Genomic DNA, 27,867 nt, shown 5'->3' with positions numbered 1-27,867 from the left:
GAACTGAACAAAGGAGTCATTAAGACTGGAAGTTGGTGAAGTTGAACTGTACTGTTATTATAAATACACTCTCCCGTCCGAAAAATGACAAAAGCAGACTAAATAAAAAAGATAATTTGCTCAGTAAGGTTAAAAGACTGCAGGGCTTCTAAAGACACTCGTATGTTTAGTGTTTCATCAGCTAGAGGAAGTGGAGCGACACAGAGATGGAACATTGTATAAATTTACACAGAAAAGTGCTTCCTCCTTTAGAGAGCCTCTGCACTTTCTCACACCTTTACACTGCACAGGTTCCCTAATCGTGAAACCTTCACATTCAACCATGTCCACTTCTGTCCAGGTCCAATTTATTTATTTATTTATTTTGGAATTTATTCGTTAACTATTTTCATGTATATACTGAAATACCTTGTTAAATTGTTGTTTGGACTCATACAGATTATATTATTATTATTCTGGTCTGAGTGTAATGTGTGTTTTATGTGTTTTATTTTTGTAAATTCATGGCCATAAAATATTTTAAATAGAAATGAATTTAAAAATTATTTGCTTTATACTTACACAAATTCTACACAATAGGATGAACATTTTTTCACCAATGAAAGAACCTTACATGTAGTGCAGCATCATGACTAACTGGTTACTCATTTGTCTCTATCATTCACTGGACTTTACCTTTAATTTCAGCAATAGGATGAATCGTGATGGCCATTATAGTGGCTACAACAGCTGAAGGGTTTACAGTAAAACATCCCATTCATATTGACAGTCTGGCTTAACATACAGTCCACAAGACCACAGCTTAATTTTAGGCTTTATTTGTAATTTTGTTAAAAATGTCTCTAATGCATGTCTATTATAGAATTCTATAATTACAAGATTCTCATTATATTGCAATATGATCTTATGAAATGTACTGTACTAGAAAAGAGCCCTAACGTACACTGAGTTTTTCTGATAAGGCAATCAGAGGAAAAAATGTTATTATTATTTCAGATCCAGTATAGACACATAAATGTAAACATAAATCTCCTTTTAAAAAAGAAGGAAAAGAAAAAAGAAACTTTATCATAACTCCTCATTGATCCTTGGAGCTCCTGAGGCAGTTTGCTGAAGTGGATGAAAACCTCATTTTAACAAGTCAAAGTGTGTAAGAGTGTGATTTTACTGCACTGGACAGATGTGAACATTTCAGGATTGTCTTAGCTGCTGAAATGTTTTTGATGCAAGAAATGTATAGATAAAATTATAAATAAATGATTACTGTTGAATTAAAAGTTTAGGCAAAAATAAAAGATCCACACTGTCCCTTTACCAGCATCAGTCTCAGGTAAGGGTGTGGCCTAAAGTCTAAAGGTGGACTTCAGTGTTAATTTTGTTGATGAATTTTAAAATAAAAAACATTTGTTACTGACCTTTCCAGCAACAAAAATATACATAAATAATGATTAATTCTTTCTACACAAACACAAACAAGGCAAACATGTCAGAAACAATCATTTGGACAACGGTGAGACTTGTCCACCTGATCTTTGTGCAGTCAAAGGCGATTACAGGACAGACTTAATTTAGATATGGCTACACACATTTCACCTCTAAGTATGCATGCTAAAAGTGAAGTTTGTGGTTGCAGAAACATGCTGTCACACTCCATACCTAAAACTAGCAACCTTTTTGAATAGTCATATTGTAATAAAATGTTTTAGATCTAAAAAAAATTCACAGTAGCTGCCAAAATTCACACTGGTGGATTTGTCCTTTAGAAGTGATCTAGAAGAATATATAAGTGCGTATTTAATTTGTAATACAAAATTATTGTTTATATGAAATATGTGATTTAAGCATGAACATTTACACAGTGCTCATACATTGTGGTTCTACTGTAGAAGTTTAAAAAGCAAGTTTTAAAAAATAATCATGTCTCTATTATTGGGATAAAGGGACATTGTGGACATTTATTCTTGGCTGAATATTTCTGGTTTGAAACTCATACAATTGGTACTTATTACACCTCTGGATCATTATATTAGCTAAATATTTAACACACCTCACTTTTACTTGTGTTTCTGTGTTTGTCCATTCAGCTTAGTAAAAAAAAACGATCTTTTGAGAAAAGGATTCAATTAAAAGCTGAAAACAAGCAGAAGCTCCATTAAAGTCTCAAAAAAAGGTCAACATTTAAAAACTCCAAAACATTTGTAAAGCAGATGTGAACAGCTGTGTGATTAAATATTAAAAATCTCTGATTATGTAGAAATAAACAGAGAAATGAGTTGTTTCATGGTCCACAGTGTTGATGGACTCGCAGTCTGGCTTTAGTTCAATCTGGAGTGAGGACTTTGTTATTTATACAAGATTTAATTTGACCTGTTGAGATTTGGATTTTATAAATCAACATAAATCTTTGGAATATTTAGATTTTTAACTATATTTTCTTAAAAATTGTCTGAAAAGTGTATTTCAGTCCAGGAGTATCTCTCTTCCACACAACCCAACTCTGTTCTTTAATCGCGTTTTTAACTCACCCTTGCCGACTTCTGCTAACATGGTTAACTCACTAGCTGAGTACAGTGGCATCATGTGAAATAAACCCCAAATCTGACCCCAACTTTAAATATGTTCACTCCTTTTTTGGAGGATAAATTTGTACTTTGTGAGCTGTATGACAGGAACATCTGGAAACAACTCTGAAATCTTATCTCTTTAGTAACCATGACAACCTTTGAACTTTAGCTATTACAGAATAACATTTCGTTTAGTAAATGCAACTTCACTCTATTCAGAAGTTTGTCAGTCGAACACTGAACACTGAAAAGAGGATTAATATATTTTTTTATTAGTTTTACTGTAATGAAAACACTTGTCTACAGAATAAACATCTTGATATAAAAGTGTTAATTAAATTGATATTCTATTTATATTATAAATGTCAGCTTTGGCAGCTGTAACTTTTAAACAATTATCAAAAGTTTATTTTGTTAAATCTGTTTCATGTGAAAAGTGAGAAACATGATTGTGATGTATGCGCTATGGTTAGGGTTGCCAGATCTGCATCACAAAAGCAAGTTTTTTTGAAACTGTATCTTTAATGTGTTTACATTGTTTATGTGAACCTCAGCAGTTGCTTGGTAAGCCTCAAGAGAAATAAGTGGTTCTAATTCTTATACTAGAACATGATTTCCTTCTGTAATGTCAATTTCCTTTTTTACTTGTCAACTTTTAATTTAAGACTTAAGGATGTTTTCTCACATTTCTCACCAACCACATCCCTGTTCAAGATAAAGCAGTTACTGAAGATGAATAACTGAAATATAAGGATGTTTCTGTAGTACAGCTCCTAAACTCTACATTGATGTTGCCCTGATCCCTCATCAAGAATGCTTAATGACTCTTTAGATGGCCGACAAGGGGCTTCAACCAAGCTGAAGTGGACAAGTACGCTTTAAAAACAAAAATGAACATGTGTTGCTCTGTCTTGTAGCAAAATAATTACCAACTACCAATTATCAATTCATGTCACTAATTAAAGGGAAAATCACATGGTGATTGTGATAAAATGTGATTGGATGGTTATTAATTTCATTAATGTAATTTATAAATAACAAAATCCTCCAAAGACAAAAGAGTAATCTGTGGAATGTCATGAGAAAGACGCGCACACACACACACACACAAACTCACCCCTGCACGCGCACACACATGCACACACAGACACACACAGACGTTAGTAGCAGTTGCTCTGAGTGTGTGTGAGCGGTCTTGGGTGGAGGACAGGACTGTGTTTCAAGTTGTTTTCTTTTGCTTTGTCATCTCCAATGGTCAAGTTCTTCCCCTTCTCCTCCTTCATGAACAGATCCACCATCAGGATCTTCTCCTTGTGGATCTGAATGCTGATGTCTTTAGGGATGTCTGGGATGATCCAGTCCACAACGTCGCTCATCAGCATCACCACGTTCTGCACACGTGAGTGTGTGAGAGAAAGAGGGTCAACATCTTATATTTCTCCATATTTCTCAGAACATTGTCTGTACGATGACTGTTATTAAATAACACAATTCCAAATCCAATGCAGACTTTAAAAGCAGCTTCATAATTATTGGCACCCTGTTAAAATAAACAAATCATACAAAAAGTTTAAAATTTATCTCTCAACCTATTAGAAAAACGACATTTAAAATAGTAGTTTCTCCCAAAATAATCATATACACCAAAATTATTACCACCCTTACAGAAGATTTACCATTCATGCAAACTGTTATCCTTGGGGAAAATAATTTCCTAAAGTGGATAAAAAAAATTTTTGTTCTTGCTTTTGATCCAACATGAGGTCACACACATTATAAAATTGCATTATCATAAAATAAAACACTACCTTTAAACACAATCAGGAATGTTATAAATAGGTTTCAATCCACATAACTAGGAATTGGATTCACTATCTTACACACACAAACATACATCCAGACCAACACAGTAACGGTTGCAAGAGACAATTTGCCATGAAAATAGGTCTGAACTGAAGACAATTAAAATGTCATTACATACATCATTTATTTTACATATTTTTTTCATGAAAGGTGCCAATAATTCTGGAGTTTACACATATATGAAAACAAAAAGTATGTTAAGATAAAGAAATATCCACATGTATCTAAATGGTGTGTTTGTGGTCTCTGAAACACACCCACACACACACACACACACACACACACACACACACACACACTGACCTGAAAGACGATGACGAAGGCAAGTCTGGCAGCTAAAACAGCCCAAAACTCTTTAGAGACCTGATATGGAGTCGACGACCATGGAGGTTCTCTGTAGTCTTTATACCTACACACACACACCTCTGTACTCATCACTTACTCACATTTTTGGTGTTAATTAACAGTTATTAAGCTTAACATCTCATAAACTGGATTAATATTAATAAGCCTTAATAAATATGAATAAGTATGAATGAGCCTGAATGAACCTGAGTATGTCTGAAGAGAGTACGAATGAGTCTGAAGAAGCCTGAGTAAGTGAGAGTAGGTGTAACTAATTCCCCGGTTACCTGCAGATTTCCCCCTGAAAGCCAGCATAGAGCGAGTTGACAGGCCCTGTGCCATTCTGGAAGTGACTGACATTGAAGTGTGAGAGCGTGTGATTAACGAAGCCGTGCATGGAGCCGTCAGCACTGTACATGTACTGATACACAAGCCGGGGGATGAAGTCAGAGGTGAAGGAGATGACAAAGGCCTGAGAGACATGCAAAACATATGAATCACTGTTAATAGACCACATCTGTAGAATTTTACATTAAAATCCAAAGACTTTTTCCTGACTCCTGATCTAAACACCTGATTTTGACCACATCAGTATGCATGTGCAGAAGGACATAAAAATATTGATCCATCATTTTATCATGTCATGTTTATGTCACAGTTAGGAACAAAATGCTTTATTATTTCTGTTTCATGTTGTCTTTAAATGGATGTCATGTCCACATTAATCTGTTATTATAAGTTGATATATTTAAGGGTTTATTATTTTAGGCACAACTCTTATTAAGGCCGCATTTAATTGATTCACTTTAGTTTTGATTTCAGGTTTTCATTAAAATCCATCTCAAAGTGTTTTACTATTTGTGTAACAAAATTAATGTACAATTACAAAAGAAATATGATTACAATTAATGTTTTATTCATGGTATAACTATTTATGTAAAGTACAAACACTGAATTAAAGAACATGTAATGGTAAAAATACAAAAATAATCAGTTAACTAACTTATTATAATTATTAACAAATATTAAAATTTTGACTCTTGGGACATTAAGCATATTTTAAATAAATCCTATCAAACATTTAGAGATAATCAAAGCTATCAAAGCCATCGAAAGCATTAAAATGCAATGAAAGGAGTCTTAAAATTAGTTTTGTAAATAAGCGAATGATCGTCGTGGTAACAAACAGATGTAATGTGCAGATTAATTACAGATCCTGTTTTTTTAAGATTATTGTAATATATAGTTTTTACTCTCAGTGCTTTTCTTTTCAGAAATAAATCCTGAAAGATAGAATTTCATATTCAGATAATAACTGCTTTATACTACAAAAATAAAATGATTAAAAAGTTAGCGTTAATCCCCCCCCAAAAAAGATTAACACCCCCCCCCCCCCAAAAAATAATAATGCAAAGCAGTTTTTGGAACAAAGTACTTGGATTATTAAAGTAGGAAAGTTGGGCAGCATGACACTCAGCCAAAAATAGAACTAAATCCCGGAGTTCTGGCTCATGTAGAAAATGTATAAATAAAAGATAACGTTACTGCAGATAAAATAATCTAAATACCAAGTTCAGCATGTCATAAAATTGAGCATGGTAAGAAAAAAGAGAGAGTGAACACCTTCACTGGTGATAAAATACCTTATATTATAGTAAATAAAATGTTCCAGACACACAGTCAGATTCTAACTGACCAAGTTTGGTGTTTTATTCTGAAATGACTCACGAGAGGAAAAAAAAAGCAAAAATGGTTTTTACTAGCCTGTAAAATGTGCTCATCTGTAAAAACACACAGGGTTATGAATGAAGGAAAATGACAGCGGCTATGTTCCTCACCGTGAATACAAAACAACAACAACAACAACAATAATAATAATAATAATAAAAAGAACAAGAAGGTGAAGAATATTAATATTAACAAAAGTTGTCGTATGTACAGAAATAAAGTTGTAAAGTGTCCAATCAAAAGTGTTAAATATACTGTATATAAAATCTATATTATATTATCAACTTAGATTTTGGGGGGGAACTATGTTTATTTGAAGAAACCAAAACAGATTTAATTGAAGAAACTTGAAGAATGCTTACATTGATAATAACTGCGATTTTTGCCACACCTCTGAGAATGTTGTACCAGATACCTGAAACCAAAAAGTAGTACAGTTATAAAAACCCTCTTTTAGCAAATGATATCTACTAGAGCTGTATTTTTCTGTCTTGTGTATTTCTGATACGCCAGTATAGCAGTATTTTTCATATATAAATACTAGAGCTGTGATGATAGCTCAGTGTGATATTATGATTAGCTTAATGCGCTACTGGTACGGATAATCATGTTGGAGAAAATGATGTAACCAGGTTTGCTTTGTAGCTAAAAATCTGCTATTGGACTTTTAAAATCCTCGTGCTGCTGCAGTTAGATGCCATTTAACATCAGGAGGCTGTAAAGAAGACAAGGTGGGTTGGCAAATAGTCGCACCAGATATTTATTCTCTTTTCAATTTCAATTCATTACTAAGCTACTGGTGCTGACAACTGAATAATAAATAATTAAAACATCTGCTGGCACACTGTGTAAATTGTCATGTCCACCATTGACAATCTCACCCCAGACCACCAGAGGGCACCCTCACTCATGATTTTGAACAACAACTTTTGTTGTCTGGCTGATTTCCTGTGTTTGTACTCACTTAAGTTGTATTTCCCCGATTAGTTTCTACTTACATTCTATGTTTTCTCTCCTTAGTTGCTTGGCATTTGTTTCCCTGAGAAGTCTGCATCCCTGCTGTGTTGTAACTGTCATAGCTTGGTCTTGATTTTGTTTGATTTTGCTAGGTTTTGATTCTTTTCCTGCCTTTTGGTTGTTTGTTAGTTGTTTATTTAATAGAGTTTATCTACACTTGCATCCACCTCCCTGGATTTGTTACAGAAATAAAGTACACAGAAATCATTAAATATAAAATAACTGCTACTATACTGTAACGTTTCGATGAATTCTGTATTTCATGCCACTGCTGTCAAAGACAGTAGCAAATATGAAATTAGACAAAACATTCTAATTTCAGGATGAAATGGTTGTATGGTAAGAGATACAAACCGATGTCTTTTGCTCGTGCTGCCACGGGCCTCCGGAGCTCCGCTACAAACTTTTTAGCATCAAGACGGATTTCAATGATGTTGTTGAGCAGAGCAAAAAGTGGCGCCAAGGGAAACGATGCCACAAACAGTGTCACAAAACCAAACTGGATAACTGCACACAATAACAATAAACATTACACACAGTTACACAAAGCATTACACACAATTACATAAAATATTACTCACAACCACAAATGACAGGTTATGGTCACTGAACTGTTGCTGGATGTCTTTTGGGGGTGCTTTAGAGACAACTGAAGTAATTCTGGGTGCAAGGCTGTCCTTTACGGGCAGGGAAGTATGCATCCCACTCCAAGAGGTGCTGCTCTCATTTCTTAGAACAGGCCTAGTTAGTCAGTAACAATCCAGAGCCAAGGCCAGAGAGCAGACAAACAGGTTAATCCAGCCGTCTGCTAGCTGCCTCAACTCATCACTCAGGTTCCAACATAGTGAGACTGTGTCTGTTCCCAGAGCTAAACAAAAATGTACCTTTGATCTGAAGTTAGGTTTGCTAAATATTAGATCTCTTACATCTAAAGCACTTATTGTAAATGAAACTATTACTGATCAGAGATTTCATATACTGTGTTTAATGGAAACTTGGATTAGACCAGATGAGTATGTAGCATTAAATTAAGCTAGTCCTGCCGGATACAGTTATATACATCACCCTCGTCTAACTGGCAGAGGAGGAGGCGCCATAGTTATTTATAATGATAATCCAAGCATTCCACAAAAATCTGGACATGAATTTAACTCATCTGAACCAACATAACATAGCCACAAAAAGTAAGTCTACTAAATCGATTCAACTAATTATTATTTACAGACCCCCAGGGCTGTATTCTGTAAATGGGTAATCAGAACGTAATAGGACCCACACGTAATGGTGGTCACACTCTTCATTTAATACTAACAACAGGTTACATATAGAAAACGGAGTCACACTTCCATAGGCTTTCACTCTCCACCTATCCCTATCTTCTGCATCCTCAACACTTGCACCCACTAGCTTCATATCCTCATTTATTACCTCCATATCCTTTGGCCTTCCTCTTTGCCTCCTGCCTGGCAGCTCCATGTCCAACATTCTCCTACCAATATACTCACTCTCCCTCCTCTGAACATGTCCATACCATCTTAATCTGGCCTCCCTAACTTTGTCCCCCAAACGTTCAAAATGAGCTGTCCCTCTGATGTACTCGTTCCTAATCCTGTCCAACCTTGTCACTCCCAAAGAGAACCTCAACATCTTCAGCTCTGCTACCTCTAGCTCTGACTCCTGTCTCTTCCTCAGTGCCACTGTCTCTAAACCATACAGCATGGCCGGTCTCACCACTGTCTTGTACACCTTCCCCTTGAGTCTCGCTGATATTTTTCTATCACACAGAACTCCCGACACCTTTCTCCACCCATTCCAACATGCCTGCACTCACTTGTTTACCTCTTTCCCACACTCTCCATTACTCTGGACTGTTGACCCCAAGTACTTAAACTCTTGTACCTTCTTCACCTCTTCACCTTGTAATCTTACTGTTCCACTTCCCTCCCTTTCATTCACACACATGTACTCAGTTTTACTACGACTGACTTTCATTCCTCGTCTCTCCAGCGCAAACCTCCACCTCTCCAGGTTTTCCTCCACCTGCTCCCTGCTCTCACAACAGATCACAATGTCATCCGCAGACATCATTGTGCAAGGAGACTCCCGTCTGACCTCCTCTGGCAACTGGTCCATCACCATAGCAAACAGGAAGGGGCTCAGAGCCGATCCCTGATGCAGTCTCACCCCCACTTTGAACTCCTCTGTCTGACCTACAGCACACCTCACCACTGTCCTGCTCCCCTCATACATGTCCTGCACCACCCTGACATTCTTCTCTGCTACTCCTGACTTCCTCATACAGTACCACAGCTCTTCTCTTGGCACCCTATCATATGCCTTCTCCAAGTCTACAAACACACAGTGCAACTCCCTCTGACCATCCCCATACTTCTCCATCAAAAATGTGTCTTAATATATTAGTCATAATATATGCACTACACCACTCTACCACATCAAACATATAATCAGGTCAGTCACTGTACAGTTTTAAAGGTACACTCAGGTACACTCGGCTTTCACTCAAGTTGACGGTGGAGTGGCTTGTTGTTTTATGTCTCAGGGCATCCTCATTTCTGTGTTACCTTCTGGCTCTCCCTTTTAGTTAAACTGTCACAGCTAGTCCTGTGTCATTGCAGAGTAAATCCTCTTAAACCACTATAGGACAGGAGCATATATAATATTCTGTGTTCTCTCTCTCTCTCTCTCTCTCTCTCTCTCTCTATACACAGCGTTACTCCTGCTGCCTGATGAGATGCTGGTGATCCTGACTCCTTTGCCCTCTGGCCAAAACTAACAGAAAATAGATAGATTATGCCCAAGTCTCAACCACTGTTCAGTGGATAACTTTGCCTGAATACTACACATACACACACACACACACACACACACTCACTCATCTCCATGTACTCTGGTGTGAGGCCTGAAAATGGTTCAAGGAAAAAGTCAGTCTCGTAGCGCTGCAGTGTTTTTTCTCGCTCCTCCTCCTGAAACGCACTGCGTTTTGACTTAATGTAGCGAATCAGCTTCTTCAGTTTACTGCGGAGAAACACACACACACAGAGCTGTGCATTTTTCTTATTTATTGTTTTTCTCAGAAGTTTACACAGAGTATTTTTAATAGGTTTTGAGGTTTTATTTAATTATTAAACTGTAAAAAAAAAGATTTTTAATAATTTTTGAGGTTTTATTTAATTATTAAACTGTAAAAAAAAATGATATGCATGTGTCTTGCATTTATCTGATAAACTTCTGCTTGTTTTCAGCATAAAATAAACAAAATATTTCTGTTTGTTCAAAAAATAATTTGAATAACCTTATTTAAATATGTACTGCCACATTTGCATATTAATACATCTAAAAATAACACAACGATGATTTAGTTATACACTGGCTACCCCAAAATAATTGTATGTGTCTGGAAAACAGCAGAGTGAGTCCTAATTTTATTCTAAAGTAGTATATTCTATATTCCTTATTCTAAAGTATTGTAATGTAATTCTAATGTGATATAATTATACTATAATGTAATTTTACTGTAAAGTAAATCTACTCTAATATACCTTATATAATGAGTGTGAAAGTGGCGTCCGTGAAATGGTGTGTGCGTGTGTATGTGCGTGTGTGTGTGCGTGTGTGTGTGCGTACTCACGGAATGCCGATCTCAAACAGGTTGTTCTGAATTAGTTGTTTTCCCAACATGGTGATACTGAGCTGAATGCAGAGTTCCATCAGACAACCACCATGCGCACACTGCACACACACACACACACACACACACACATTACTATTCCTTTTGTGTCATTAGACGGTTTGTGTGTGTGTGTGTGTGTGTGTGTGTGTGGAATATGTTCACCTCCTCCATGCGGTAGGACTGAAAGACGTAAATGTAGCTGCCGGGATGACCAACAAGCCTGCAGAATGACAGAAAAAAGGAACAGCTGTATAATAATAATAATAATAATAATAATAATAATAATAATAATAATAATCAGTGGTAACAGTGTGACACTTGCCTCCCTCTGAAGAAAGCGATGTATATAATTGGAGTAAATGCATTAAAAAACTTTAGAATGAACGTTTTAAAGATCAGTCGTTCCTCAAAACTTTTGTCCGTTTTTGGCACCTCTGAAAATGTAAACATTAATAAGATTAATAAGAAGAGAAGGAAAATCTGGAACAGTGCTGGCTTATTTTCTATAACTGCACCAAAAAAATCATTAAAGCTTCAAATAACACGACATCAAAGAAGACTTTAAGTTTCACAAACTCCATATAATGGCACATCCCGGATGGCACCACCCTATGGTGACATGCTCCATACAAATGTTTAGGTCATTTGTATGGCACATTGTTGTTTTGTGCACTTTTTCCTCTGTGAATCTTCTCCTTCTATGGAGCATCTGTCTTTATTGGACATTGGCAAGACTTCTTCTAACTGCCTAGAACCTCTGGGAATACCACAAGACACCCTCTGAACTTCAGAAAACACAACAAACAATAGTGAACACCTAAATGTGACATACAAATAAAGTAAACATTCTCTCAGGCCTCCAGAAGGAAAAGAGGGAGGCGTCATGGCGCCCTGCTGAGACTACAACAGCATCCTACCCGGCACCCTCTGCCTAGCGTTCTGTTGGCTAACATCCAATCTGTGGTGACAATCTATGGGGTCAGTCGTGGCCTAATGGATAGAGAGTCGGACTTGCAACCTGAAGGTGAACCTGAAGGTCGTGGGTTCGGGATTGTAGGTGGGGGGAGTGAATGACCAGTGTTCTCTCCCACCCTCAATACCACGACTGAGGTGCTCCCCGGGCGACGCAACAAAAGAAGGCTGCCCACTGCTCCGGGTGTGTGTGTGTGTGTGTGTGTTCACTACTGTGTTTGTGCACTTGGATGAGTTAAATGCAGAGCACAAATTCCGAGTATGGGTCACCACACCACACTTGGCCACAAGTCACTTCACTTCAATCTCTCGAAAACAAACTGAACCAAGTGGCTGCTCCCTGTACAGCTTGGACCATAGTGCGGTGGCTACCAGCAAAGGAAAGGAAGATGACTGCCTCTGTCACTGCACGCAACCTTGTATTACAAACAACAACCAACTGTCCATCTCACCTGACACTGCTAAACTGACTCGCTCATGCAGGTTTCTCCTCTACAACATTAGGAGGAACCAGCCATTTCTATCCTCAGAGGCCACTCAGGTGCTTGTTCTGGTCCTTGTTATCCAGAATGCAGCTGTTTGATTTGTTTTCAGTATTCCAAATCACGCCATTACTGCGCTCCCTCCACTGGCTTCCTGTAGCTGCCTGCATGAGGTTTAAAACACTGATGCTTGCCTACAAAGTAAAAAAAAAATGGAACAGCACCCATCTACCTTAAAGCACTTATCACACCCCACACTGCACCACAATCCCTCCATGAGGATGCATTTTTGATAGAGACTACAAAGCCCTTCTGTAAGTCGCCCTGAATAAGGCTACACTGCTATTTGCACTTCTGGTTAGATGCTGACTGCACTTCATTGGCTTTGTCCTGGTACACTCATATGCTGTTGTGAATTGTAACAGTTTATATCCGGTTCTAGCAGAGCCATGGTAAATATGAGGGCGGGGGCAAGGGGCCCTGTTGGGGCCTGGGCAGGGACACCATTATCATAATCACATGTGTAATGTATGGTATTTACAGTTGTGCAGTATTGAAGTAATTGTACATGCAGTAATGAAGTGAAGGAGTGGCAACTGACCGAGTGTAGTTAACCAGCGCGCTACAGCACCGTACACCTCGTCTAGGATGAGGATGACCACCAGGTTGATGATGGCTGCTGTGGCTTTGACAGTGAGACGAACGTTGGAGCGTGTTGTCGGGTTTGAGCTCATGTGCAGCGCCCATGTGGTGGAAATTCGGTATAAAATCACGCCAAAGACGATAGCAAACGTCACACCAATCTGTTTTACATAAAAAAATATTCATTTTCTTTAAATTGTTGGTTATATTGGCTCACAACAACTAAACACACTCAACACTAACAAGCCATTATTTTGCCAAAAGTTTGCACACCCTTAGCACAAAGTGGGCACAAATTAATCAAATTCAGTGTCACAGATGTTCCTTCATTATCAAATGGTAAAAAGTTTGTGTGCGTGTATATATATATATATATATATATATATATACACACACATACACACACACACACACACAGTGAGTTTTATATATATATATATATATATATATATATATATATATATATATATAAATCTCTCTGTCCACATTATTAGAAACACCTGTACATCTGTACTCATGCAGTTGTTTAATCAGCCAATCATGTGGCAGCAGCACAATGCATAAAATCATGCAGATATAGGTCAAGAGCTTCAGTTAATGTTCACATCAAACATTAGAATGGGGAAAAAGTGTGATCTCTGTGACTTTAACCGTGGCATGGTTGTTGGTGCCAGATGCGCTGGTTTGAGTATTTCAGAAACTGCGGATCTCCAGGGACACAACAGTCTCTAGAGATTACACAGAATGGTGCAAAAAACAAACAACAAAAAAAATATTTTGCATTGTGGTGGTGCCGCTCTCCACATGATTGGCTTGTACATTAAGATCTAAATCTACATCAATATTTATGAAAAACTGTGCTGTAACAATGTCTATTTCTGAAAGCACTGTACAAATAAAACTGAATTTAATTGTATTTTATTAAACTGAATTGAATATTCTCTAATATATCATATGTCTATTGTTTACCCTTAAAACTGCCTCATGCCCCTTAAAACTGATGTAATGTTCACCCCAAACAGGAATCACAAGGGCTGTAAACTTTTGCACTCAACTCTAGGTAGCGTACTTATATACTGGGCATTAAATCCCAAATGGCTCCCTGTTGGACATGGGAAGGGAACACAGCATTATTTCAAACCTGAGTACCTGTAATGATTCCCTATTTAACTGGTGCAAAGGCTGTAGAACGTCTTATTTTATACCCTAGGTAGTGCACTAAATCATATACAAGCCTCTGCTGGATATATAGTGCACTATATTGTGACCATAAAGTTCTAATTGTGTTTAATTGGTTCTTATTGGTTCTTATTAATTGGTTCACTGTGTGTGTGTGTGTGTGTGTGTGTGTGTGTGTGTGTGTGTGTGTGTTTTCGGGGGGAGAGAGAGAGAAAGAGAGAAACAGACTCACCATTAAAAGCATCATCACTAAATTTGTCATATAAGCAGGACATCTGTCTTTACATGTCAACTTTTCTTTCTCTGTCTGGAGAAGAAGATAATCATCTTCACTTATTGTGTTTACATGCAGAGAAAACAATATGAAATAAACCACCAGAATGAAACCACCTGAATTAAATGTTTATATTTTCACTTGTTAATCTGTTAAAGGTTTTTAATCAACATTTATGCTGCATGAACATTAGACTCATTCACATACAAAGCCTGAATATTTGGTGACTTTACAATGTTTACATAAACCACAGTTTCTAGTTTCTCCCCTTTTACAGTAAAGTGGGTGGGGCTAATCTAGGGTGAAGCTCCACCCTCATTAATCACAGAAGGCTGTCAATCAAACATGCTCATTAGAAAAATAGACCATGCCCCTTATAACAGTGGCTTGTAACTAACTGCATTTTACCTTTTTGGACTTTTTCTGTTCTTTCTTGAGGGATTTCTGCATAACTCTGAACTCATACTCGGCTCTCGGGTGATCCTGAAACAAGAGAAACGTTGTGAGGCTTCTCTCTCTCTCTCTCTCACACACACACACACACCCAGCACAGGGTGAATTAGGAATGTGAGTGAACAGAATGTGTGTGTGCGTGTGTGTGTATTCATGCATGCAAGTATTTTAGAGTGTGTGAGGTTAGAGGATTGTGTATTAGTGTTTTGGCGTGGAGCTTTTGTGATATTTAAGAGTATTTGTGTTTCTGTGAGAAAGAGGCCGAACAAGCAAGAGGGAAAAGTCTGAGAGGAAAAAATGGACAGATCATTAAAGAGGTGTTAAATCTGAAAATGTTTCAAACCTTCTGTGCTTCCTACACACACCAGCGGGGGAGGGGGACAAAATAAATTATTAAATTTCTGATTATCATTTATTACATATTAATGCTATACACATTATATATAAATATTTATATAGAATAAATATTATAGAATATTATAGCAGATAATATTCCATGCTAGGCAATAGAATATAATGTTATAGCATTGTGAGCTAATATTTCAATATTTATATATGTATGTGTGTATATATTTCATGTTACAGTGAGGTAAATGGATTGTTTTGTAGTTTTCGAGGTGTGATCTCACCTCCTCCTCCTCAAATCCTGTCAGGTCCCATTCATAGTTCAAACGCATCTGCCGCCGCTTCCAATGCTCCATGAAGAACGCCGCTGAAACACACACACACACACACACACACACACAGACACATACAGACACACACAAGTGCACGCGTTTGAACTACCTAATGACCCTTTTTTGTCTGATTAATTACATTAACACTTCCTCCTGCCTCTGTGACTTCACTAGGTAGCGCTTACAAAGTTTGATTATAAAATTCTACTATTGACCTATAAAGCACTGAATGGTCTCGCGCCACAGTGCCTGAGGGAATTTCGGGTCTTTTATGATCAGTCACGCCTACTTTGATCGAAAGGTGCAGGCTATTTAGATAAGATAAGATAAGATAAGATAAGATAATCCTTTATTCGTCCCCCAATGGGGAAATTTGCATTGTTACAGATGTAAAGATATAAAAAATAAAAATATATATAAGTATAAAAAATATAAAAGAGGCACATCAAGAATGCACAAGAACACAGACACACAACAGTATTAAAGTGACACTGCATTACTGCACTGTTCCCATGAGATGGGGGTTACCAAAGATTTACTTTCCAGTTAGTACCAGAGATTTATTGTCCAGTTAAGTGGTGGGGTCTGCTGGGAACAGTGCTGGTTGTACAGTCTCACAGCAGCAGGGAGGAAGGACCTGCGATACCGCTCCTTCACACACTTGGGGTGGAGCAGCCTGTCACTAAAGGAGCTGCCCAATGCCACCAGAGTCTCACGCATGGCGTGGGAGTCATTCTCCAGCATACGTGATAGCTTGGCCATCATCCTCCTTTCTCCCACCACCTGCACTGGGTCAAGAGTGCATCCCATGACAGAGCTGGCCCTCTTTATGATTTTATCCAGTCTCTCCCTGTCTGCAGCAGAGATGCCACTGCCCCAACACACAACCCCTAAAAGATAGCAGATGCCACCACAGAGTCAAAAAAAAGTCTTGAGAAGTGCTCCCTGCACTCCAAAAGTCCTAAGTCTCCTCAGAAGGTACAATCTGCTCTGTCCTTTGTTGTAGAGTGCAGTGGAGATATCCGTCCAGTCCATTTTATTGTTGAGGTGAACATCCAGGTGCTTATATGAGTCCATCTCAATGTCCATTCCCTGGATGTTCACCGGTGTCGGGGGTAAGTGTCTGTGTCTGCAAAAATCCACCACCAGCTCTTTGGTCTTGCTGCCATTGATCTTGAGGCAGTTCCGCTGGCACCAGACTACAAAGTCCTGGATCAGTTCTCTGTACTCTGCGTCATCCTCCCCAGTGATGAGGCCAACGACTGCAGAGTCATCAGAGAACTTCTGCAGGTGACAGCCCGCTGTGTTGTATCTGAAGTCTGCTGTATAGAGTGTGAAGTGGAATGGAGCCAGGACCGTTCCCTGTGGGGCCCCCATACTGCAGACTACCATGTCAGATACACAGTTCTGAGCCCTCACATACTGTGGACAGTTGTTAAGGTAGTCTAGGATCCAGGATGCAAGGTGCTGGTCCACCCCTGTGTGTTCCAGCTTGTCTCTCAGAAGCACAGGCTGTATAGTGTTGAAAGCACTGGAAAAATAAAAAAACATGATTCTCACAGTGTTCCCAGGCTTGTCCAGGTGAGAGAGGGCCCTGTGCAGGAGGAAGATGACTGCATTGTCCACCTCAATGCCAGGCTGGTATGCAAACTGGAGTGGGTCCATTGATGGGCTCACCACGTGACGGAGATGAACAAGGACCAGCCTCTCCAGAGTCTTCATCAGGTGGGATGTCAGAGCCACTGGCCTGTAGCTGTTGAAGTCCTTGGGGTGTGGCGACTTTGGCACTGGAACCATGCAGGATGTTTTCCACAGCTGTGGCACTCTCCCCATTTTCAGGCTCATAGTGAAGATGAATTCCACTATCCCACATAGCTGGTCTGCACAGGACTTGAGGAGCCTAGCACTGATGCCAACAGGACCAACAGCCTTCTGTGCCTTTATTTTCCCGAGCGCAGCTCTCACCTGGCCTGTAGTGAGAGACATCCTAGAGCAGGGGGGCTGTGTGCTGGAGGGTGTGGATGTGGGGGGTGGAGTTGTGACAGAAGGTGTGAAGGATGGGGTTATAGTGGAAGTGACTGAGGGAGATGGCTGTGAGCTAGAAGTCCTGGAGAGGCTAGGGGTGGGGCAGACTGCTGGGAGTACAGAGACGGTGGGGCACAGCTGAGATGGTTGGGTGGGGGGAAGAGTATGTGACTGGTCAAACCTACCTTTGGTACCTTGAATAGAGAAGGCTACAGCAGGGGTTAGAGCTTTCTTTTACAAAGCCCCACAGTTTTGGAACAGCCTTCCAGTTTGTGTTTGGGACTCAGACACAGTCTATTTTTTAGGTCTAGGCTGGAAACATATTTGTTTAGTCAAGCCTTTTGTGAATAGTTTTTTTCCCAAAGTAGGCGTGGCGGATCATAAATGACCAAAAGTTTGCTCAGGTACTGCGGCACGAGACCGTTTAGTGCTTTATAGGTCAATAGTAGTATTTTATAATCAATACGAAATTTGATTGGGAGCCAATGCAGTGTGGATAAGATAGGGGTGATGTGGTCATATCTTCTGGTTCTAGTAAGAACTCTCACTGCTGCATTCTGGACTAACTGGAGCTTGTTTACACTCCTACTGGAACATCCAGACAGTAAGGCATTACAATAATCCAACCTAGAGGTAAGAAAAGCATGAACTAATTTTTCTGCATCATGTAGTGACATTATATTTCTTATCTTAGCAATATTTCTGAGATGACAGAAGGCTATCGTAGTAATATTATCTACGTGAGCTTCAAATGAAAGACTGGAGTCAATAGTCACACCAAGGTCTTTTAGTGCTGCACATGATGAAACAGAAAGGCCACCGATACTAAGCACCGATACTAAGCAATCAGAAAGCTTACTTCTAGCTGCATGTGCTGCTAGTACAAGTACTTCTGTTTTGTCAGAATTAAGTAAAATAAATTTTTACTTAATATATAAAAGAGCAGACAGCTGACACCTAAAACAGAGCCTTGTAGAACACCAAACTTTAGCTTAGTATGTGAAGAGAAATCACCATTTACATCTACAAACTGATAACGATCAGTCAAATAAGACCTGAGCCAGGAGAGGGCCGTTCCCTTAACGCCTACTACATTTTGTAGTCTATCGAGGAGAATAGCATGATCAATGGTATCAAAAGCTGCACTAAGGTCAAGCAGCACAAGCAAGGAGACACAACCCTGATCAGAGGCCAGTAGTAAGTCATTTACCACTTTAACCAGCGCTGTCTCTGTGCTATGATGAGGCCTAAATCCTGATTGATACATTTCATGAATGTTATTCCTATGAAAGTATGAGCATAGCTGCTGTGCTACATCCGTTTCTAGGACCTTGGAGATAAAGGGGAGGTTTGATATTGGTCTATAGTTAGACAGCTGACAGGGTCAAGGTCAGGTTTTTTAATCAGGGGTTTGATAACTTTAGAAGAGGTTTGACTTTCTGGAATTATCACTAGTGCACTAGTGCCCAATTCCCATAGAGCATCTACGTCTGAGCCAAATTTTGTAGTTTGACGTCAAAAAGTGTGACCCGTGAAAACAGTACCAATTTTCAAAAGGAATAATAATAATAAAATGTGTATAACAGTGTGTTTGCTCTGTCAATCCAAAATAATAAAAACACTGAGAGTCTTCGTCTTTCATTCAAATAGACTCCATCTTCATCTGTTAAAACTTAATATTACTCTATGGAGAAGGAGCAGCTCTATTTGTAGATAGGGGCAGAGCTAAGTTCTCATGGCTGCAGTACATCACAAAATTGCAATCATTTTTTTCAAGTATAGAAACACTTTAAACTTTACACACTGCCCCTTTAAATCCAAAAATAAAATAATTATTTAAACTAAATTAAGGCATGATTTACATGAAAGAGGAAATGAATGAGCAGAAATATTGGCATTTCTTAATATACCTTCTGCTGCAGGAAATAAAAGCTCTAAAATTAGAGAGAAATGATCAATTATTCACTTTTTAATTACGGACATGATCACATGTCAAGGGTAAATGATGAAAAGGAGCTAATTTAGACTCGGTCACCTGGAACATGAAGAACATGAATAACATTTCCCTTAGAGACTGAGTTCATTACTATTAAGTGATACAAAAGGTTTTTGGCCCCCAAAGTCTCTCAATATTCACTGCAAAAAGTTTTTTTCCTAGAAAATCTATAAAATATAGTAAAAAAAATTAAATTTGAGTGAAATCTATGACTGCAGGGCTCATATGAAAAAGGGTGGGGGTGTGTGTGTGTGTGTGTGTTCTCACCCCACAGGGCCATGAAGATGGAGAAGAAGACGGTGGCTGGATTGTCAAATAGATGACTGGCTCTCGCTGTTCCACATGCTGTGCTCAGATTCCAGAAACCACAAACTCCATCACATAGAGGACACATGGTGATGTTTCTTCTGCCATCACAGATCTCCATACTGACAGACAGACAGATAGCCAGAGACAGACATACAGACACAGACACAAACAGAGAGACAGACAGGGAGAGATACAGACAGAGATACAGAGAGATAGGCAGAGAGACAGGCAGAAAGACAGTTATAAGTATCTGAGTTTTATGCCCTGACCTTTTCCTGCAATCAAACAAACTGACATTAAAATGAAAAGTGGAAACAATGAGACGACTTCAAGATTTTTTTTACCTCTTTAGTGAACAAGTTTTTTGGAAAAGGCACACTTTATAGGTCAAATCACAGCGTCTGTTTAATGACACCACTGAAAATTCACACAAAGATTCTAAACAAACAGGGGTGACAAAGAGAGCATATACTAACTCCCAAAATATTACTCAACAAACCTGTGGCTTTGTTCTCTTTTTTGCAGACATTTTAAAAATGACCAATAATAATCCTCAGTTAAATATAGATTTCATGTAGATCACAGCTGCATGTTAATTTAGATGGGAAAAATGAACTAAATGAATAAATTAATATACTTAATAATATTAATTCTATTAATATAAAATAAAATAATAAATTAAAAACTCACTCTTGCAATATAATAAAAATTTTTTAAAAATTAAAAAAAAAAATTTAAATGTCAGAAGCATGTGAGTGGACATAGTAACTGTGAATGTTTTTTTATTTGTGTCACTTTGCAAAAGCAATTATACAAATAAATTAACTGAGATGCATCATTTATTATAGACAAATCATCAGTAGAGCCTTTAATACCAGACAGTTACAGCTGTATGCAAACTCAAATGTTTGGGCCAAGTTGCATTTTTTTTTTTTTTTTTTTTTTTTTTTTTGATTATTGAAAAGAAGTAAACATAACTGTTTTAAAAATAACATTTTCTGCAAATTTTAATGCAGTTACATTATATTTGATGAATTTAATAAATAGAAAAAAATAGTAATTGTGGCATGTGCAAACATCCTTCCAGTTATTAAGTCTTATAACTTAATTATCTTCTTAGGCCTTAGCTGACTTATTAGGGCTTGTTAGGCAGGTCAAGACACACTGCTAACAACCATGGCCTCTTCTCAGCAGCTGACTGAAGATTTCAAATTGAAGCTATTTGATGCCTACAAAGCAGAGGAAAGCTAAAAAAAAAAAAAAAAAAAAAGAGCTTCCAGCTCATTCATTGAGAAATGCCAGTTAAGAGTAACTGTGGAAGACAAGGCAAAATCTGGAAGAACAAGAAAACTGTCAGATAGAACTGCCTGTATGCTGACTAGGTATATTAGCCAGAATTAGCCAGAAAGTCAAAGCAAACAGCAAAGGACCTGCAGGAAGGTTTAGCTGACACAGGAGTGGCGGTGCACCATTCTACTCTGTAGCATTGCTTGTACAAACATTATCTGCATGGAAAAGTCCTCAGAAGGACATGTTACGTGCAACCTCATCACAGTCAATGTCTAAATTATGCAAAAGAAATCAAGATAAGCCAGAGGCATTTTGGAAACAACTGCTGTGGACCGATGAAGTAAAAACGGAACTCTTCACCAAATCACCAAAGGTATGTTTGGGGAGAAAAAGGAGCAGTATTTGAAGAAAAGAACAGCTTACCAACTGTTAAGCATGAATCTATTATGCTTTGGGTTTGAGTAGCACCCACTGGCACAGAAAGCATTGCACAGGTAGATGGAAGAATGCAAATATGATAGTCAATCAAGAAACAACAACAGGACAATGATCAAAACATACCTCAAAATCCACCATGAACTACTTCAATATACACAAGCCGATGCTTTTGGTAATGCCCTCACAGTCCACAACATCATTGAAAATGTTCACAACATCACTGAAAAACTGTGTGTCTTAAATATGCTGTGCATACAAATGACAAAAAAATCTCGCAGAACTAGAAATGTTCTGCAAGGAAGAGTGGGTGAAAATTCATTAAACAACAATAGAAACACTCCTAGTTGACGACAAAAAAAGTTTAAAAGGTCTGATATCTGGCAAAGGGGGGCATTACTTAGTACTGACTTAGTAGGGTGTCCAAACTTTTCAACATACAAAACTCATAGACTGTTAGACTGCTATAGACAGTTGTAGATAGTTATAGACTCAAAGATGGTTAGACTTTTATAGATGATTATACACTGTTATATGTTCTTATAGATTGTCATAGACTTTTGAAACTTAGTTTATATTTTTTCAGATAGCCTTTAAGAATGCCTTTGACAAAAGAAGAACATATTGAAATCATTCTCATTGCTGGATAGGGAAGCTGTCGCAAGGTTGCAATGGACATGCCATTACATGCATGACACCATACGTGTTAACACAAGTTCATCATGCATGGGAGAGACGACTCTATGTGTGTTTACAAAGAAATGGCAATCATGTGTGCGAGTATGTGTGTGTGTGTGTGTACACACACACAGACACACCTACACACACGCACGCACAGTGCATTAAATGCGAATCATCTCACAGTGACATCTACAAGAATCTGCAACTGCCTATAAGAGTCTGTAACCATCTAGAACGTCTATAGCAGTCTATAACTGTTTGTAATGGTCTATAACAGACTGTAACGGTCTGTACATTTCCCCATTGGGGGACAAATAAAGGATTATTTTATCTTATCTTATCATATCTTAATTATAACTGTTTATAACCATCTATAACTGTCAATAACAGTGTATAACCGTCTATAACAGTCTATAGCCATGTACAACTCTTTATAACAATCCATAACCATCTATAACAGTCTATAACTTAATCTCTTTTCTAAGCATTTCTCAGAGTGCATAATGCCCTGTAATTTTATATAACAGTCTATAACAGTCTAGAATCACTGTTACCATTCTGTAAGTTTCTGTTAGAGTCTATACTGTCTACTAACTGCCTATCAACAACAATTTATAAAAACCTACAGATATCTATGACCATCTATAAGAACCTATAACATTCTATGACCATCTACAGGGTGTCCCAAAAGTCTCCATACATGGGGGAAATGAACACTTTTTAGCAAAATATAACTTTATTTACAAAACATCCTCTACATGATTGTCATTTCTTTGTCAGCACACACAGAGTCAACTCTCTCACGCATGATGAACTTGTGTTACCACGTCTGGTGTCATGCATGTAATGGCATGTTCATTGAAACCTTGAGACTGTTTCCCATGAGAATGATTTCAGTATGTTCTTCTTTTGTCAAAGGCATTCTTAAAGGCTATCTGAAAAAACAATCTAATATAAAGTAAGTATGAAAAGTCTATGACCATCTATAAAAGCCTATAACAGTCTATGATAAGAACCTTCAACAGTCTATGACCATCTATAAGAACATATAACAGTCTATGAGCATCTGTAAGAGCCTGTAAGAGTGTATAACTATCTACAGTCAGGTCTGGAAGTATCTGGACAATGACAGAGTTTTTGTGATTTTGCCTTTATACACCACCACAATGGATTTGAAATAAAACAATCAAGATGTGATGGAAGTGTAGACTTTCAGCGTTGTTTTAAGAGGTTCCACAAAAATATGGCATTTACCGTTTAGGAATTACAGCCATTTTCAGCAAAGTACCTCCATTTTCAGGGGCTCAAAGGTATTTGGACAATTGACTGACAAGAAGTTAATTGACCAGGTGCGGTCCATTCCCTCGTTACTTCAAGACAAATGAAGCAGATAAAAGGTCTGGAGTTGATATCAGGTATTGAGTTGGCATTTGGCAGCTGTTCGACTGGAGCTACCAATATGAAGTCCAAGGAGATCTCAATGCAAGTGAAGGAGGCCATCATTAGGCTGAAAAAACAGTAGCCAAATCAACAGTTGGGTACATTCTTAAAAAGAAAGTAAACACTGGTGAGCTCAACAACATCAAAAGGCCTGGAAGACCACGGAAGACAACTAAAGTGGTGGAGAATCCTTTCCTTGGTGAAGAAAAACCCCTTCACAACATCAACAGAAGTCAAGAATACTCTGAAGAAGGTAGGTGTGTCTGTCAAAATCTACAATCAAGAGACGCCTTCATGAATGTAAATACAGAGGGTTTACAACAAGGTGCAAACCACTGGTAACATTCAAGAACAGGAAAGCCAGATTAGACTTTGCCAGAAAACATCTAAAAAAGCCTCCCATGTTCTGGAATAAGATTCTTTGGACAGATGAAACCAAGATTAACTTGTACCAGAATGATGGGAAGAGTATGGTGAAAAGTATGGTGAAAGAAAGGAATAGCTCATGATCCAAAGTATACCACATCATGTGTCAAACATGGTGGAGGCAGTGTTATGGCATGGGCATGTATGGCTGCCAATGGAACGGGCTCACTGGTGTTTATTGATGATGTGACTGCTGATAGAAGTAGTAAGATGAATTCTGAGGTGTATAGAGCTATACTCTCTGCTCACATTCAGCCAAATGCTACAAAACTGACAGGACGCCGCTTCACAGTGCAGGTGGATAATGCCGCTAAACATACTGCGAAAGCAACTCAAGACTTTCTGAAGAAATGGAATATTCTTCGATGGCCACATCAATCGCCTGATCTCAACTCAATAGAGCTGCTTTTCACTTACTGAAGACAAGACTGAAGGCAGAAAGACCCACAAACAAGCAGCAACTGAAGGTGGCTGCAGTGAAGGTCTGGCAAAGCATCTCCAGGGAGGAAACTCAGAATCTGAGTTTTGAGAACATGGGCTCCAGACTTTTCATCCAAGTATTAAAATTATGGTTATATTTACAATTATGTCACTTTGTCCAAATACCTTTGAGCCCCTGAAAATGGAAGTACTTTGCTGAAAATTGCTGTAATTCCTAAATGGTAAATGCCATATTTTTGTGGAACCTCTTAAAAATAAAGCTGAAAGTCTACACTTCCATCACATCTTGATTGTTTTATTTCAAATCTATTGTGGTGGTGTATAAAGGCAAAATCACAAAAACACTGTCATTGTCCAAATACTTCCAGATCTAACTGTATAAAAGTCTAACCATCTTTGAGTCTATAACTATCTACAACTGTCTATAGCAGTCTAACAGTCTATAAGTTTTGTATGTTGAAAAGTTTGGACACCCTACTAAGTCAGTACTAAGTAATGCCCCCCTTTGCCAGATATCAGACCTTATAAACTTTTTTTTGTAGTCAGCTAGGAGTCTTTCTATTGTTGTTTAATGAATTTTCACCCACTTTTCCTTGCAGAACATTTCTAGTTCTGCGAGATTTTTTGGACCATCTTGTATGCACAGCATATTTAAGATCTACACACAGATTTTTAGTGATGTTCAAGTCAGGGACTGTGAGGGCATTACCAAAAGCATCAGCTTGTGTATACTGAACAGTTCATGGTGGATTTTGAGGCGCTTATAGATTGTCATAGACTGTTGTAGGTTCTTATCATAGACTGTAATAGGCTTTTATAGATGGTCATAGACTTTTCATACTTACTTTATATTAGATTGTTTTTTCAAATAGCCTTTAAGAATGCCTTTGACAAAAGAAGAACATACTGAAATCATTCTCATGGCTGGTTTGGGAAACCGTCGCAAGGTTTCAATGAACATGCCATTACATGCATGACCCCAGACGTGGTAACACAAGTTCATCAAAGTCTGCCTTTACATGCACATGAACTTTAATGACATTCCATTCTTAATCCTTAGGGTTTAATATGGAGTTGTCCCACCCTTTGCAGCTATAACAGCTTCAACTCTTCTGGGAAGGCTTTCCACAAGGTTTAGGAGTGTGTTTATGGGAATTTTTGACCATTCTTCTAGAAGTGCATTTGTGAGGTCAGGCACTGATGTTGGACGAGAAGGCCTGGCTCGCAGTCTCCGCTCTAATTCATCCCGAAAGTGTTCTATTGGGTTGAGGTCAGGACTCTGTGCAGGCCAGTCAAGTTCCTCCACATCAAACTCATTCATCCATGTCTTCATGGGCCTTGCTTTGTGCACTGCTTTGTAGTGAGGAAATTTCATGAATGGACTTATTGCACAGGTGGCAACCTATCACGGTACCACGCTTGAATTCATTGAGCTCATGAGAGCGACGCATTCTTTCACAAATGTTTGCAGGAGCAGTCTGCATGCCTAGATGCTTGATTTTATACACCTGTGGCCATGGAAGTGATTGGAAGACCTGAATTCAATGATTTGGAGGGGTGTCCCAAATCATGCATGGGAGAGACGACTCTGTGTGTGTTTACAAAGAAATGGCAATCCTATGTGCGAGTATGTGTGTGTGTGTGTATACACACACAGACACACCTACACACACACACATGCACAGTGCATTAAATGCGAATCATCTCACAGTGACATCTACAAGAATATACAACTGCCTATAAGAGTCTGTAACCATCTAGAACTTCTATAGCAGTCTATAACTGTTTGTAATGGTCTATAACAGACTGTAACTATGACTGTCCATAACCATCTGTAACTGTCTATAACTTAATCACTTTTCTAAGCATTTCTCAGAGTGCATAAGGCCCTGTAATTTTATATAACAGTCTATAACAGTCTAGAATCACTGTTACCATTCTGTAAGTTTCTGTTAGAGTCTATACTGTCTACTAACTGCCTATCAACAACAATTTATAAAAACCGACAGATATCTACAGTACTGTGCAAAAGTCTTACACACATGCAAAGAAATGCTGTAGAGCAAAGATGCCTTCAAAAATAATGAAATTAAATGTAGTAAAAGCACTAAACAGTAATAAATGAAACAAAGTCAGCATTTGGTGTGACGATCCTTCGCTGTAAAAAAACAGTATCTCAGGTGCAGTGTGTGCAGTTTTATAAGGAAATGAGCTGTAAGTGTTACTGAGCATCTTGCAGAAGCAGCCACAGTTCTTCTTTTCCACGAGACTTTGACTCGCTTCTTATTTCTGCAGCGAAACCCAGCAGCCTTCATTATGTTTTTATCTGAAAAGTGTCTCTTATGGAATCTGCTGCTTTCTTTACTGACATACAAACATTTTTCTGAGACATTTAATTTTGTGCTGGAAAACTAATTTTTAGAATCTAAAATGTTTTTGTACTGAATGTAGAAGTCAGAAAATAAACATCTATAACAAAGTTTGTACTAAATAAAATAGGGTGCCTAAGACTTTTGCACAGTACTGTATGACCATCTATAAGAGCCTATAACATTCTATGACCATCTACAGGGTGTCCCAAAAGTCTCCATACATAGGGGAAATGAACGCTTTTAACAAACTATAACTTTATTTACAAAACATCCATTTCTTTGTCAGAACACACAGAGTCAACTCTCTCACGCATGATGAACTTGTGTTACCACGTCTGGTGTCATGCATGTAATGGCATGTTCATTGCAACCTTGAGACTGTTTCCCATGAGAATGATTTCAGTATGTTCTTCTTTTGTCAAAGGCATTCTTAAAGGCTATCTGAAAAAACAACATAATATAAAGTAAGTATGAAAAGTCTATGACCATCTATAAAAGCCTATAACAGTCTATAAAAGTCTATGACAATCTATAAAGAGCCTATAACAGTTTATGACCTTCTATA

The 27,867-nt window shown here is 38.1% G+C and overlaps 1 protein-coding gene across 2 annotated transcripts in view; it reads right to left on the bottom strand.

Moving 5' to 3' along the window:
• Nucleotides 1–802: 802 nt before the first annotated feature.
• Nucleotides 803–27,867, bottom strand: part of LOC113524735 (anoctamin-1) — a 60,519-nt gene continuing 33,454 nt past the window's right edge. For both annotated transcript variants that reach the window (XM_034305835.2, XM_053235383.1), the window contains exons 12-25: nucleotides 20,176–20,336; nucleotides 15,840–15,922; nucleotides 15,166–15,240; nucleotides 14,716–14,790; nucleotides 13,264–13,465; nucleotides 11,531–11,642; nucleotides 11,371–11,428; nucleotides 11,167–11,267; nucleotides 10,411–10,553; nucleotides 7,872–8,024; nucleotides 6,863–6,915; nucleotides 5,060–5,244; nucleotides 4,731–4,836; nucleotides 803–3,955 (exon numbers count right to left, since the gene is read on the bottom strand). In XM_034305835.2, the coding sequence (XP_034161726.2) occupies nucleotides 3,725–3,955; nucleotides 4,731–4,836; nucleotides 5,060–5,244; nucleotides 6,863–6,915; nucleotides 7,872–8,024; nucleotides 10,411–10,553; nucleotides 11,167–11,267; nucleotides 11,371–11,428; nucleotides 11,531–11,642; nucleotides 13,264–13,465; nucleotides 14,716–14,790; nucleotides 15,166–15,240; nucleotides 15,840–15,922; nucleotides 20,176–20,336 (1,738 nt within the window). In that variant the 3' untranslated portion in view covers nucleotides 803–3,724. The remainder of the gene's footprint in view (nucleotides 3,956–4,730; nucleotides 4,837–5,059; nucleotides 5,245–6,862; nucleotides 6,916–7,871; nucleotides 8,025–10,410; nucleotides 10,554–11,166; nucleotides 11,268–11,370; nucleotides 11,429–11,530; nucleotides 11,643–13,263; nucleotides 13,466–14,715; nucleotides 14,791–15,165; nucleotides 15,241–15,839; nucleotides 15,923–20,175; nucleotides 20,337–27,867) is intronic.

Source organism: Pangasianodon hypophthalmus, chromosome 7, assembly GCF_027358585.1.
Source record: "Pangasianodon hypophthalmus isolate fPanHyp1 chromosome 7, fPanHyp1.pri, whole genome shotgun sequence".
Classification (NCBI taxonomy): Eukaryota; Metazoa; Chordata; class Actinopteri; order Siluriformes; family Pangasiidae; genus Pangasianodon; species Pangasianodon hypophthalmus.
This window is presented reverse-complemented; position numbering and strand designations above follow the sequence as displayed.